We start from the raw sequence: 15970 nt of genomic DNA, 5'->3' as shown, positions 1-15970 counted from the left end.
TGCTTGAATGTGTTAAAGGGCAGGACTGCAGTCACACTAAAACTATTTCATAGGCTCCTGGGACATATGGCAGCTGCAATGGCACTTATAGGTGTTTGCAAGGAGTATTGCATATGAGACCACTTCAGCACTTCATGGCCGAGTCCCGAGGTGGGTGTGGCAGCACGGCACTCACTGTCGAGATGTGTTCTTTTTGTAGAGAAGACCCCCAGTGATGCCGGATTAGGGTTATGCTTTCCTTTTTGGAGCAAGTGCTGGAGCGAAGGCTGTCTCCCTCCACCCTTAAAGTCTATGTTGCTGCAAATGCTGTTAACCATGACCCGTGGAAAGGAAGTCACTAGGTAAGCATGACCTGGTCATCAGGTTCCTTAGGGGGGACGGGAAGGTTGAATCCTCCCCAGCCCCCCTCCATACCCTCTTTGACCTGTCTCTAGTGCTTAAAACACTACAGAAGAGCCCATTTGAGCCTTTCTAGTCAGTCGAGCTAAAGTTTCTTTCATTTAAAACTCTGCTCCTGCTTGCACTGGCCTCCATCAAGAGGGTAGGGGACCAGCACGCATTTTCAGTTGATGATTTGTACCTAGAGTTTGGGCCAGATGACTCCCAGGTAATCCTGAGGCCCCAGCCCGGCTATGTGCCTAAGGTTCCCACTAATCCCTTCAGGGATCAGGATTGAGCCTGCAAGCGCTGCCCCCAGGAGGAGGCAGACCCAGCCCTAGCTTTGCTCTATCCCATCTGGGCCTTAAGATGCTATGTAGACTGGACAGAAAGCTTTATGACATCAAACCAGCTCTTTGTCTGTTATGGAGTCTGGCAGAATGGGAAGGCCATTTGGATTGTGGTATACACTGGATTGTGGATGCCACCACCCTGGCTTATCAGGCATAGGGTGTGCCCTGCCCGCTCAGGTTGCGAGTTCACTCTACTAGAAGTGTTGCATCCTCCTGGACACTGGCTTGTGGCACTGACAGATATTTGTAGAGCTTGCTATAACTGCTCCAGTGTGTCTGTACTGTAGACAATGTCAAGCTACTCCATCCCCTCCGCAGCCAAACATGGCGCATTGTCCAGCGCCAGGCCTTCATTCAATGAATTCTTAGAAGGAACCGGTAGAAGGCTAGGTTCTATATGTGAGACCTAAGTGGATCCCATATATGTTTATATCACATAGGGGCAGCATCCATGGCCCTATTGTAGGGAATGCCAATTCGTCAGTCACTGACGTGATGTCAAGAGTGACTAAAAGAGAACATCTTGGTTACATATGTAACCCTCAGGGAACGGAGACATAACGTCATGTTGCCACCACTGCTGTACCACCACTGAGCGGCCGGTTCACCAGCTCATCTCCTCAGTGAAAACCTGGTATGCCTGGCACCTGCTGCCTTTTTATGCTTACACTTTGATCAGTTGCAGCTTGATGCAATAATTGCATGCCAATGTGCATTGGCTCATTTAGATTAAACTGGAAGTAGATTGGTCACTGACGTGTCATCTCCGTTCCCTCCTTCAGGAGGGTTATTGACCTAGGATATTGTTAATATAAATATACATGTTAATATATAAATAATTAATGTTCATTCAGAATACATTACTAATGTTAATTTATGGAACTGTTAAAATGTATATGTATATGTAGACATTAACCTATAGATAAATAACTGAAAATATTATTTAATGTTAGCTATTTTAAACATATAGAACTTTATTGCAAAGTGTTACCAATGTTTTTGTACTTGAAAGCTGTGATATTCTGAGGTGCGCTGACAGCCTGAATTATGTTTATGGCTTATAATTTGAACTTTAAATAGATAATGGATTTATTCTCTTGTTTATTGGATGCAGTACCTTCATAGAATTAATTTAGAAGCTGATACTGGCATCAATTACACATTTGACCAGCATTCAAATATATGTCTGAAGGTAAGTGTATTTGCCAGTACAGTGTTGTAAATGTTCCAGTGATTTAGATTGTATCAGTAATACAGTGCACCTGTGAGAATCCTGTCAAAATCAGCTGCAGTAGAGCACAACGTAAAACACCAAAATATAGTCTTTCTTTCTTTCTTTCTTTCTTTCTTTCTTTCTTTCTTTCACTACTCAATCTGACCACCCACCAGTTCAAACTGCACTATCATGTTGAATACAGGTCGTTGTATTTTACGTTGTGTTTTTTTTTTCCGTTCATGCTTTGCTTGTACCCTTCCTTAGTCCTGCAGCTGTAGTGGAGTCAGGGTTTTCGTGTCTGCTTTTTCCTTCAGCCTTGTTGCTAGTCTTTATGTTATTCTGGTTTGTCCCTTCTTACCCTGCTGTCTTCTAGCTGGACTCAAGGGTAAGTGCTAACCTGTTAGCTAGCACCAGTCAGATAATCCTAAAACCATTATCTGACCAATGCAACGTGCTCTCTTTATCCTTTTTCTCTTGTTCTTTTTCTGCTCCTTTCAAATCTCACTACTCATGGCTTAGACCAAAGTAGCTTATTTTACTTTTCCGTTGAACTTTTTGATAATGGTTAAAACTAAAAACTTTCATTATTCTTGCCAGTTTAGGTTGCATGTAAATTAGTGCGTTTGTACTTATCATTTAGCTAAGTTAATATGGTTTATGATTTATTTGCATAATTGCCTTCTCTACATAAACATCATTGGCATCACAAGACCCCTCAGAGTAAAGTGGAAGAGGGTCTGTCTTGTTCTATTGGTTATCGACTATTTGGTGGCATTTAGTTAAAAAAAAAAAATGTGACTGCTAATATTTTGAGCCAATTCTGAGAATTTTAGAGTTTCTTTTGCATTTTGACAATCAGTTCTGTCTACGGTAACATTTTTCACTGCTTGGACTTTACTCTTGAGGGTTCGCTTGCCTTTCAACTAATTTCTTTATTGTTGAACTTGAGCTTCACAAGAGTTGGCAAATATGTAAGTGGAGTATTCTGAATGCCAATGTGAAGGAGCAGGCACTGCCATCCCTCCTCACCGAGAAATACTCCTGATTATCTTTCGTCCGGTGGAAATGGGCCTATTTGAAGTGGTCCCTAAACCCAATGTAGAGCTTAGCAGAGATGTACTATAGTTCATTATTTGCACCTGTGTGTTTGCCCTTATACTGCTTGTCTAGCTGAGCATTTTGATGTCATGTTATCCATTCAGATGCTGATGGAAAGACAAGTTCATTTTCTTCCTTTTTTGATTATCCTCCATTCCTTACAGAGAATGAATTAATTACTTTTTAGCCTCTGTTGGCTTCCTGCTAAATCCGTGTACCTGCACTAGAACCGTAATGCTAGCCTGTTGGCATGCCACTGAAGTGGCTTGCTTGTCAGTGTGCTCAGCAACCCTTATGAATACACTGAAAATTTTTCAAGTATTGTCAACTTGCAAATGCTAAGAGAAAAATACAGAATGCTAATGGATAGGCAAGCGGAAAGGTAATTTTTTTCTTCCTCTTTCCTTTTCTTGCATGACAATGGAAAGCACAGTGGAGTGTCTCACTGTTTTACTGCATGTAAAAGACACCCATTTTCAATTTAATATCATATACATCCACAAAAAAATAATTTTATAGTAGTAAAATAATATTAATAATGGTTCCTAGCTTATTAGCATCCCCATAAGTCCTAGCCTTATTTGAATGCAGCACAACGGTTGTGCATAAGCCGATTTAAAACTGTGTGGATTGTAGAAGTACATTATTTTAATTAATGTATAATTATGAAATGAAAAATGCAAATGAATAAGGCTAATAAATCCTTAAATCTCATAGGTTTATCCTGTAATTAGCTTATCTTATCTTTTCTTAATTCTTCACAGTTCCATGGTTAATATAACTCATCTAGTCTGTTATATATTTTTACACTTCCTTTTTCTCTTTTCTTTATCATCCTGAGTTCCTTAGTCATAGGGCTTCTTTGCCATGTTTATATTTTCTCAACCCATTCAATTTATCCATTGTCTATCTAGCTAATTTCCTCAGTGAGTTCTTCATTCCTTCAATCCTGTGTCTTTTCCTGTGCCTCTATTCTTTCTTTTTTGTCTTCTCTTTTAATTTAGTCTATGTCTTTATAATTGTAGCAATGCTTTACTCAGCCAAAGGATAACATAACTTGATCCAAGTTCCTCTAATTAAACAGATCTGGATAGTATTTATTTGTCCTCCACTAGATTAAGCACTTTATTTTTAGCCATATGTCTTCATAAAAAAAGGTGTGAGATCATTGTTATCTATACACTCGCCCTAATCATTGGCCTAACACGATGCACATTCTTTCTTCACATTTTCTCTCATTAGAGCACGCTCATCACTGCACAGATTTAGATTCTATCATTCTGTTGCTAATAAGGTAATTCATCAAGGGGCCAGTTTTTTTTAAATAACTTTTCTTGTACTACTTTCTTCAACAAATATATGCGCATAGAACCTTAGAAAATTGCAAAGACTAATTAGTTGACTTTTACCCACCATTGAGCATATTAAAAAGCCCATGAAATTGTTTTATGGCTTTTATGTAATTTCTATTAGCATCTACACTACTGTTTAGAAGTTTGGGGTCAGTATTTTATTTATATTATTTTTTATACTTTTTATGCATTAAATTGATCTTAAGTTATATTAACGGCATTTTAACATTACAGAAGATTCCTATTTTAAATAAATTCTGTTGTTTTTTTCAAGGAAACCCTGAAAAAAATGTATTACAGTTTCTTCAAAAAGTATTTTGTGCAGCAAATCAGAATATCAGAATGATTTCTGAAAGATCATGTGACACTGAAGACTGGAGTAATGATGCTGAAAATTCAGCTTTGCCATTGAAAGGAATAAATTACATTTAAAATATATTAAAATTTAAAATGGTTGAAAATGGTCAATATTGCAGTTTTTATGGTAGTTTTGATTAAATAAACCTCTTCCAAAAACATGAACTTACCCCAAACTTTTAAATGGTAGTTTACATGCTAGTAAATGTAAAAAAATAAAAAAATAAATCACTTAATTTTTTTTTCTTTTAACAGAAATTAGACCAAAAAATATGCTGTAATCCACATATTTTGATAATCAAATCTTTAGAATGAAAAAGAAAACTGTGCTTGGCAAGCCATTTCATTGGTCTTTCAGTATCATCATAAATAATAAAAAACTTTTGAGTATACAGTATTTAGTTATTAATTTTACAGTAGACAATTCCATGTTTGTTAATCATGTCAAAAATGGTTAACATAAGCCCCTGATTGATTTTTTTGCTACTAGTATTTTTACGAGCACACAATCCATCTTCTCTCTCGAAATAAGTGTTTATTGAAATTGCGAATGGCAGAATCTATTGTATCCATGCAAAAAAAAATACATGAAAATTCATCATTTGGAATTGCACCACTTCCTCAACGCCATCGGTGGCTTTTACATTGAAAAGCTTTTGACTGAGAGAACAGGAAGAGACCACGCCCAGATCAGCTCATGCATGCACGTCTAGACTGAATGTGAGCTGAGGGTTACCACTCAGTTCCACATTTGCTAGGTCCGATTGAACTCTGCTTGACTTTTGCTGCAAGTTGACAATGTGAAAGCTCAATGTCCTTGATTTGCCATAGAGTACTCATTCTAGGTGTTTAGTTTTGTGGTGGGAGGAGAACAAATCATTCTCCTTGCTGTTTGCTAATTTCCTCTTCCTTGAACCCACCCCCTCTCCCTTCCTCTCCCATGAATGGCTGGAATAGATGCTGACAGGGCACAGAAGCACGGCATGGATGAGTTTATCTCAGCTAACCCATGTAGCTTTGACCATGCCTCATTGTTCGAGATGGTGCAGAGGCTCACGTTGGACCACAGGCTAAATGACAACTTCGCATGTCTGGTAAGTGGTTTTTTGCACTGACTTCAATGCAAAACAACTATATGCAACATTTCCAAACTCTCTACCCATTTGTTGGAATTGTAGGGATGGTTTAGCCCGGGTCAGGTGTTTGTTCTGGATGAATATTGCGCTCGGAATGGGGTGAGAGGATGCCACAGACATCTGTGTTATCTTGGCGACCTTCTGGAGAGGGCAGATGCCGGAAACATGATCGACCCAACGTTGCTGCACTACAGCTTTGCGTTTTGTGCCTCCCATGTTCATGGCAACAGGTACAGGCCTGCATACGGATGCACCGTATTACTTAGATGTTAGATGTTGGGAGAAATATGGATCATGGAAGCAGGAACAAGGGTGGAGAGCCAAGGGCCCTTTGCAAGTCATCAGCATATTTTTGCACTTTTGCTTTAGCATTTATTATATTTTTCCCTGTGAATGTTCTTTATAATTTTGCCAAATTTTGTTTGATTTGTTGTGTCTTTTGTTCTCAATCATTTTTTCATTTCTTTTCCACTTTTCGAACCTCAGCAGTATTCTTTCAGCCACTACACTTTCCATTCTCCTTTTTTTCCTTTTGTTATTTTACTTTGAAATCTCATTGTGTTGCTCATTCATTACATGTTCCTGATAGTCAGAGGGGGTCTGAGTTACAGGGGGCTGGCTCAAAGTCAGGCGGAAAAAAGGAGTCTAAAAAAAAGAGGAAATGTAAAACACAGCTGGCCCCTGAAAGCACAAGGTAAGACTATGATCAATCAAGGGTTTGGTCTGTGACCACAATAATATACATTTAAAAAACTAGGTACAATGAAGTTACATTATTCTACTCACCCTTCAACCAATAAACATAAAATGTGAATTTAAAAGTGTAAACGCATGTAACAGACCATGAATAACCCTAAAAGCTTGATTGTTTTCACAGCAATATTACAGACCGATTCATTGCAATAAGTAGGATAATTTTAAATTCATTGAATTCAAGCCTGTGTGCACTTGTACAGCATGGTTACTTTAGGTTTCTCTTCCCACTGACTTGTTGAAAGTATATTTATTATTGTGCTGCAGCTGAGTGTGTATTAAATACATTTTAATGCAATATGATGCCCAAGTGGAGTATTGTAACATCAATAGCTGTAAATAAAAAAAAAATGAGTTGGAAACAATGCGCCCCAAGAGTATCACATCAAGGTCCCATCTGCTGGGTACAAATACATTTATAGCCAGTGTATTAGATTTAAGAAAGCCAGACATTGCTTCTGGTTAGATTTTCTTTCTGCACTCAGTGTGCCAGGCCTGTATTTTATTGTTACAAGTGTTATATACTGCATACTGAAATGTTAATGTAGTGTGATTAGCTTTCACTGAAAATATACAGGACTTTAAAAAGTAATTATGTAGTATCATAATTAGTTGTTGTAATAACAAATACACCAGTTCAAGAGTTTCTTTTGATTTGTATCACTTTCCTCTTGACTCAACATTGATCTTTTTTCCTAATCAATTTGCAAATAATGGCATGTTTTGCTTGTAAAACAGGCCTGATGGTCTTGGAACAGTAACGGTGGAGGAAAAAGAACGGTTTGAGGAAATCAAAGAGCGATTACGTGTCCTTCTGGAGAATCAGATCACAAACTTTAGGTGAGTATGTAGATGTAAGACTTTTATTGAACATTTCACAAGCAGAAAGACTATATACATCAGCAGTTCTTTTGATTTTATATTGGACATTGAGTGGCAATCCAACACCTCATGAAATTTTTTTGTCTACAGAACTAGACAAAAATGTGTTTTAAAATCATACAGTAAAAAAAATATATCACCATGGACCGCATAGGTCCAACTATGTGCAAATTATTAGGCAAGTAGGGAAACCCAAGGTTTTGTAAATGTAATGTAAAATGTAAATGATTTATCAGCTTAATGCATGGAACAGATGATGAGCCAAATATTATATTAGGCTGAATATGAGGAGTGCATAGCCATTATGTGCATAATCTTATCAATGTGATTTCACCAACAGAGCTCAAATTATAGCCTGTGCAATTCAAACAAGACACCTTGGATGCGTTTTCATTTTGCTCAGTCTTTTACCTTCTACAGTTTTTTTTATGGTTTTCATTTGGAGAAAAATACTGAATATTTTGAATTTACTGACATCAGCCATAAAAGATGTGAGAAGCATTTCTCTTTTCTTTAAAGGGATTTAATTTACTGACGTCAGTGAATTTAATGATGTCAGCCATAAAATATATGAGAAGCATTTTCTCTTTTCTTCAAAGGGGTTGCATTTCAGCAACATCGTATTATTCACATGTAGCACTGTTTTTTTTTTCTTGTCCATAACCCATTTTTTTGACCCACCAGTTGAGAACAGCTGAACATTACATGCAAAAAAATAATTGTATAGGATTTTCTACAATTTTCTATGTAATTTATTTTGTTGTAGGTATTGCTTTCCATTCGGTCGCCCTGAGGGAGCATTGAAAGCCACTCTGTCTTTGCTGGAGAGGGTAATGACAACATTGCTTATATAGATTCAGAGTAGCAGCAATAGAAGGAAAAGAGAAGCAATTGATGGTATTTTGTTCAGTACCGCCTGTCTGTTTACTTGTTCTGCCATGAATCATTGCACATAAAAAAAAAAAAAAAATTAAACTATGACTCATTCATGCCAGGACAACAAAATTTATGCCACTAGAATTTGGATTTGTCCTGTTTCACAGGTGCTTATGAAGGACATTGTGACCCCAGTCCCGCAAGAGGAAGTCAAGGCTGTCATTCGTAAATGCTTAGAGCAAGCAGCTCAAATTAACTACCAGCGCATCACTGACTACGCCAGAGTGGAAGGTGACTTGCATTGCCCTCTTCTTTCACAGCATTATGATTTTAAAGCACTTAACCATGCTATGATTTGAACCAGAAGGGAATTTTGTTATTTGACTTTTTTTTCCCTCTGCTTCCAGCCACTTGAATCAATTTAATGCATAAACTGTGGTCTATATTTGAATAATGTGCTTTGAGTAAATAATCTGTTCTTCTGCTTTCAGTTTGGGAGAGGAAAATAAATTTAGGTTTGAGTAACTAATGCTTTTGTTTAAACTGGAGATGTATTTTGGTTGTTTGCAAGTAAATATATACATATATTTTTTGTTATTTTATTTTATTTTATTTTTACCACCAGACTACATTCTTGAACTGCACAGCATCTGTCTTGTTTGGAATAATATTCTTGTTTATTCTAAGGCAATTACTGCTTTTGTTTCTCTCTTTCTTTTCAAGAAAAGTTTAAATGTATTCTTGTCCATTCTCCTTTTGTGGACTTGTGTGTAAAAATGCATTCAAATCCACACAAAGAAGAGCTTCTTACCGTTTCCTATCTGCTGCGATAACAGACTATTGGACATTTTTCAGATGCTCTCCACACATTCTCTTTTCTATTATTATGGCTCAGATCAGGATGATAAATGACACCAGGGTAGAGAAATGGTTACGGAGGAGGAAAAGGAACAAGGAAAATTAGTCAGAGAGGGATGTAGAAATGGGGACGGATCTTGCAGTGAAATAAATGAAGTATGTGGGAAGGAGCAGTAGAAGGGAGGAAGAGCCCATTATAGGAAACAGGTTGAGGGAAAGAGGAGTGAGATGAAGAGAGAAGCATTCATGAAACAATTCCAGGTTGGGCAACAAGCGTGAAAAAGGCTTACTAAGAAGCAAAAGATGGGCAGTAAGGAGAGGTGTCTGTTTGAAAAGGAATAGAAGGCATTGTGGGCTGGTTTTTTAGGATGTTTAAAATCCTCTTTTTGGATTAATACCCTCTACTTCATCAAATCGTTGGTTCTGTTGCTTATTTCGACCAGAGTGACAAACCACAAATGGCTGACAATCTTTTAGAACACGGTATCAGGGCCTTTGGATGCTTATTCCCTCAAGAAATTGGTGCAATATCCTTAAAACAACAGCTCACCCAAATATGATTCTGCCATAAATTACTCAGATTTGCTGTTTGAAATGCATATTGTTTTCTTTTCTTTAGTGGAACACAAATAATATATTTTCCTGTCTATCTAAGCAGCACTTTTCCATACAACAAAATTGTCTGGTTGTTCTGAAAAGGTTTGAAAAGTACAAAAACACTGAAAAAGTTGCATACAAATCAGTCGATTTAATATCAGTAAAATCCACTGAAAAAAGAAAATCACTGTATGTGTTTCAAATAACAAAATTTTCATTTTTGGGTGAACAACAAAAACTACTGTTCAGATTTCTGGGGTCAGTATGATTTAACTTTTTTTAGGTCTCTTATCAAGGTTACATTTATTTGATTAAAATGTAGTAAAAACAGTAATATTGTGATATGTTATTACAATTTAAATTAACACTTATATTTTTACATTTATTTATTCAGTACTAAAAAAAAGTAAATTTATTCCTGTAATGCTAAAGCTGAACTTTCATGATCCTCCATAAACCATTTTAATAAGCTGATTTTGATATTATTGTTTAAAACAATATTTTTGTAGAGATTTGAAAGGACATTTTATTATCATTTTATAAAAAAAAAAAAAAAAAAAAAAACATTGATCAATTTAATTCATCCTTGCTAAATAAAAGCATTAATTAAAAAAAATATATATATTTACTGGGCCCAAACAATTGAACAGTAGTGCGTATTTAAAAGTTATCCACTTCCACTTTGTTCCTCATTTTTACTGTCTCTAAGTGAGAATTTAAGGGTGATTGTGGTTTAAGGGTTTTAACCATCACATTATGTTGTATTAAACTTTTCCAACAACTGATTTCTTGATGAGAACCTCCCTTAACACAAGACATCCCTTCACCATATTCAACCCTTGACCCCCTTTCCTCTGACCCCAAACTCTTGCATGCCGGAATCCTCTTTTTCTTTAGGAAAAAAGAGGGAAATGTATGATCATCCTGTCTACTCCTTGGCTACACAAGTGATGGATTTAACCATCCGTGAGTAACAACTCCGCACCCCTCATTCTTTACCTTTCATTCATCAACTCAGTCCTCCATGTCACATCCTTTTTGGAACTTTACTGTTTTGCCATTTTCACACAGACGACAGACACTGAGTAGAGAACGATCCGTAACGTTCCGATTCCTTTTGCAGAGATTTCCATCTGTTTGTAATACGACATGACTGGTGCATCTGTTCAGCTTCCTCTTGTTCGTTTTTGGTTGAAGCTCATGTTTGTGACTTGAATGCATTTTTACTTTGCTCGCTATTTTACTTTGTCTGAGTGTATATCGTTACTGTGGTGTGGTAGGTGGTTTCACTGGGGGGTTCCAGACTCATCAACAGGTGACTGAGCTTCCGGGAGAGCAGGAGTTAGCACCCGTGTACGAGCTATGACTTATGTGTTCCAACATCACAAGTTTGTCTTGTTCATGATTACTACAACTGTGTTTGATTTGTCATGCGACCGAACAATGGCTATTGTCTCTTTGTTCAGTATGTCGTTAAGTTGCTATTTTGCTGTGTGTTTTTGTTCTTGTCGTTCCAGGTAAATATCTACATGTGTGTTTGTTTGCCATTGTTTTTCTTTTTTTTAAATTATTATTCTAAATAAAATACACAATAATTCTCTGGAGAGCAACCAAGAGTGAAATTACCAGGGATGCTGCACCAACTTTGGGCTAAACCGTGCCACCTTGAGGAATAATTCCTTTTCCTCCCCCAATTCTCCCTTCTCTTCCTCCCTTATTTCTCCCTCTTCTTATGTTGCTCTAAATCTCTTTTTCTTTTTTTCTCTCTCTCTCTCTCTCTCTCTCTCTCTCTCTTTCTCTCTCAAGTTGAGAAAACTCTAAAGGATCAGAAGGATCCAGGTGAAGCTATGTTTGACGTCATCCCCTGTCCCCTTCAACACATCCTGGCACATGCACATGACACAATTACAGGGAAAATTTCTAGTCTGAAAGTCCTGTACACACCACGACACAAGGATCTCCCTTGTACTTTTTTTGTGAAGATAGTATTCTTCTATAAAAAATATACACAAAATTTGGGTAAAAACTTATTTTGTGTTATATTATGATTTTAGAAATAAAAACTGAAAATCTTATCACTGAATAGTCTGCCTAATGGTGCTACATTATGCAGACTTACAAGAAGTAATACTATCTTTCACAAATATTTCAGTGGCAGTCTTTTCAATGTGTTAAAATGTGAGGGTAGAATGAATGCAAATGTTTCTAACTGAAGTACTGGGAATAAGATTGGAACTGAAGAATATCGGAATCTTGGCATCCATAGATTTTCTTAGTAAATATTTCTCAACTGGTTTTGCTGCAAACTGTTTTCTTTAAATCTTTATAGGTTTAAGAGATGTTTTGCTTCTTTAATTCCCAGTCCTGGTCTTAGAAACTTGACATGACCAGAACATTTTAGACACATTGAAAATAGATAAAGTATGACATTTGGATAATGATAATCTTAGATTATCATTAAATCCATTGTCATTACTTTATCATGTTGTGTTGATGACATCATGGCCTTAGGAAGAGTTAGAATGAGCTTTTATCAGATATTAATGGTTCATAGTGTAGTAAATTTCAGTACAGTGCCCCACAACCCCATTAATAAGCCATGAATTTAACAGACCGATAAACCAATGGCATAAAAGTGAACGTTACACACTCTATAGACACCAAGATTAAAGAGTCAGACTAAATTATAAATAAGTAATGTCCTTCATGACTGAAGTAGCATTTCAGTCAATATACTAAAGATTTTCTTTTCTCCTTTAGTGGAGACCTCAGCATTGCTGAGTTGGTCGGTATTTTATTTTTAATTTTTATTTTTTTGTCTTACTCATTTCATCTTGTTCAGACAAAAGTTGGTAATGTGTTAAACTAGAAACACTATTGTGTGTCCGCCCAGATGTCCTCATTTCATCAAAGTGTTGCATATGTCTGACAATTTGGTCTGCTTTTTCTCTCATGTGTTGACCTTAAATTCTAGACAGCATCGAGAAGTTCTACAAATTATTAGTAATTTAACTAGATACATAAAAATGCAGTATTATCATAAAGGTTTTTACAGTGGGGTCCAAATGTCTGTGTCCACATTAAACATCTAGAATTCAAACCTGGAGTTGACATTTTAGGCTTTAGGAACAGTTATGATGTAAATATGTAATTGTAAAGATTCTGCATTTCTTCATTTTAGCGTACATTGATGCACAAGGTATTCTTTGAAACATTATCAAATCATGCTGGAGAACATGATTATGAGGTTTGGAGTTCATGCAGCTCAAGCTGCTGGGAAAAAAGAGAAACCAAAATACTATGAAAATGTGGTAATTTTGTATCTCAACTATTATGCTAATAATATACTTTGTAATCACAAAATATATACTGTCTGTATCAATTATGAAAAAAGCAAAACCACTTGTGGTCTCAGACTTTTGAACCCCAATTTAGTTGCAAGCTTGCCAAACAATTATTATTATTATAATAATTTTTTTTGCCTCTGAGATTACAAAAAAGTCCATTATTTTCTCCGATATCAGTTAGGCATCCTTTCTTGAAGTGTTATGAGTGTCATCAACAGTGTTGTCATTTCTGCATGCTCAGTTAGGTATTTATGACCTTCGCTTCTTCAGACTGCATTGTAGTGCTCATGACATCAGAGATTCATAGGATAAATATATTAATCAACCACTGTAATATTAACCGTCCCTCTTCTTCCCATCATTCTGCTCCAGAGAATGTAGCTAACCTAGCTACACCTGCTAAAAAACTGGAGCATGTCATCCGCCTGGCAGAGTTAGTCATTGAGGTTCTACATCAGAACCAGGACCATCATGCTGAGGTGAGTCTGGACTTTTTCTCTCCGTTTCACCCACATTCACTCTCTTTTTTATTTAATACAAAATAGAGCTGATTTAAATGGCCAGTGGCTGCTCTCTAATAAAAAAAAAGTCAGCTTTGCAGCTTGCACAATGCAATTTGTATTGGTGGAAATGAGTGAAACGACAAGAGTTCACTCTCCCGTGAGATCCAGGTCTCTAAACCACTTTACCTGGATCTATATTCTAAAGAAAGCCTCAGAATATACAGACTGTTTCTGTGTTCTGAATGTTAGACAGATTACATTGGAATGTTTAGTACTGAACATAACTGAAGATGCATTATGAATAGAGAGCCAAGCATGGGTTTCAGCTGTAATTAAGATAACTGGCATGTTTCAGCATTTACTACTCCAAGAACAAATGCATAATTGGCTTATTCCGAGATGCAATTTAAAGTATAAGGTAATCCATGGTCTTCCTGAGATTTACAGATTTACTGTATCTTTCTGAATATGCTTAACAGGCTGCGGTCACAAGTACAGGAGACCAGTCGGTACAGTATCATGTTTCTTTTTTCCCTAAGTTGTCATCACATAGTGTAACTTTTCCCTCAAGCATGTCGATTCACGCAGTTAAGGGCTTTTCTGTTATGTCTGGGTGGAATGGGGCAAGACGGTGCTTAAAGAACATGATGAAACTGAGATAAAGAGTTGGTCTCTTGGGTTTCTGGGGAATTCTTAAATATCGCCCTCCTCACACACTGATTCACAAATGAGCTAAATATTTTAGTTTAAGACATTATGGTAGAACCATCTGTAGATCTGTTACTTTGTAAAACTACAATGGTTCACTGCCCAAGTGGTGGCATCATACATTATAATATAGAAAGCCATTTCAACCAAACGTACAGTAATTGCAACTTTATATCTTCCATTTGAATTAAATCTTGCAATTGTTACTTTTTATCTAAACTTTTTGAGAAAAAATTTTATAATCAACATTTTGTGCACACATTAACACTTTGCACATACATCACGCTCTACATGTTCATGTTTTTCCTCACCATTCACTCCATGGTGATGTTGCAGGGAAAAGAGGTATGTGGTCAAAATGAATGCAGTGAAAAAGCCCCTTACTGGCTTGTGCATGAGCTATGAAGGGTTCCCTTCCCCTGTAATGTCCCGTTACTCACAACGTGAGGGAATGTTTTGCCGCATCTGACATGGGTTCGTCTTAATCCCTCAGCATTGTGCCTGTCAAGTCTCCCTTCAAACTTGTAAGGCTTGTGTCCCTGACTGGCAAGGTCAATGCTCAATGATTCCTTTGCTTCCAGGAGAATGTTTACATTTACCCACCCGCCACCCAGTTGTGTCACCCTAACTTCTCCCAATTAGATGTGTTGCCTTCTGCTAGTGCACATGGACTTCACAATTCCTCAAAATGACCAAACCAATGTCATAACATTGCCCTCTTCCCAGGGCCGCTCTTGCTAATTTTAATTTAAAGTATGATTTTTGTATTTAGTCAAGATGGGTGTTAATGTTAACACCTACTCAGTGCTCATAGATTAGCAAGGAGGGCCTTGGGGAAAGATTCATGGGTTGCTTGGATTTGGCGCCTCTTATCGCTTTCTATCCCACTTTCTACTTGTCTGTCTGGTTAAGCTCAGCACTGTTACACTAGCAAATTCTATATTTGTTGGTCCCAACATTATGACCAGTGTAGCTTTTCAAGTATTATGAAGTCTACAGGTAAGTTCTATGGTAAGTCTAGTCTTAGAGCTTGCTATCCCTAAGGCAGAACGGATTTGGGAGAATTTTTTTCAGGCTCTTTGAAGCTATGGGTTTAGAGGGGTAAAAAAGGACAGAGCATGCAACCAAAGGGAAGGATTATGCCTCTTAAAAAGGCTGATCAATTCCCTGAATGGGTTTATCACTGGTCGGTTGTTTTAATTAGAAGAAAAGTGTTTTATGCCAAGACTGCAAGCAAGCCTGATTCATCGAAGAAACTCCAGCTCAATACCCCACTACAGGCTCAAAATATATGGACACTTTGAGAGATTAAAGAAGAAATATTCAGGCAAACCATATGCATTGCCAAGTAAAGAAGTCAACTGCTTGCTTGCAGACTTTGGTGTATCAGGGATGGCAATGTTGCATGATCGCAAGACACATCCCCATCCCAAGGGTAGGGATGCAGTGATGTGAACGGTTGAACTACATCTTCCATTTGGAGGGCAAAAGCATGCAGGGATTTCTACCTCACTTGCATGAGAACTGCACCTCCTCTGGCATCTTGACTCCACTGG

At 37.2% G+C, this 15970-nt stretch overlaps 1 protein-coding gene across 7 annotated transcripts in view; it reads left to right on the top strand.

Moving 5' to 3' along the window:
• The window catches only part of LOC127959503 (calcium-dependent secretion activator 1), a 72862-nt gene that overhangs the window by 45576 nt on the left and 11316 nt on the right, over window positions 1–15970 (top strand). For 2 of the 7 annotated variants that reach the window (XM_052558724.1, XM_052558722.1), the window contains exons 12-18: window positions 5712–5848; window positions 5933–6120; window positions 7382–7483; window positions 8292–8355; window positions 8569–8692; window positions 10754–10822; window positions 13576–13682. In XM_052558724.1, the coding sequence (XP_052414684.1) occupies window positions 5712–5848; window positions 5933–6120; window positions 7382–7483; window positions 8292–8355; window positions 8569–8692; window positions 10754–10822; window positions 13576–13682 (791 nt within the window). Of the gene's footprint in view, window positions 1–5711; window positions 5849–5932; window positions 6121–6479; window positions 6585–7381; window positions 7484–8291; window positions 8356–8568; window positions 8693–10753; window positions 10823–13575; window positions 13683–14185; window positions 14216–15970 lie in introns of all 7 variants that reach the window. The other 5 variants (XM_052558719.1, XM_052558720.1, XM_052558721.1 and 2 more) reach the window with 5 other exon arrangements.

The sequence above is a fragment of the Carassius gibelio genome, chromosome B6 (assembly GCF_023724105.1).
Source record: "Carassius gibelio isolate Cgi1373 ecotype wild population from Czech Republic chromosome B6, carGib1.2-hapl.c, whole genome shotgun sequence".
Taxonomy (NCBI): Eukaryota; Metazoa; Chordata; class Actinopteri; order Cypriniformes; family Cyprinidae; genus Carassius; species Carassius gibelio.
Note: the sequence above shows the minus strand (reverse complement) of the source record. Positions and strands in the feature narration are given on the sequence as shown.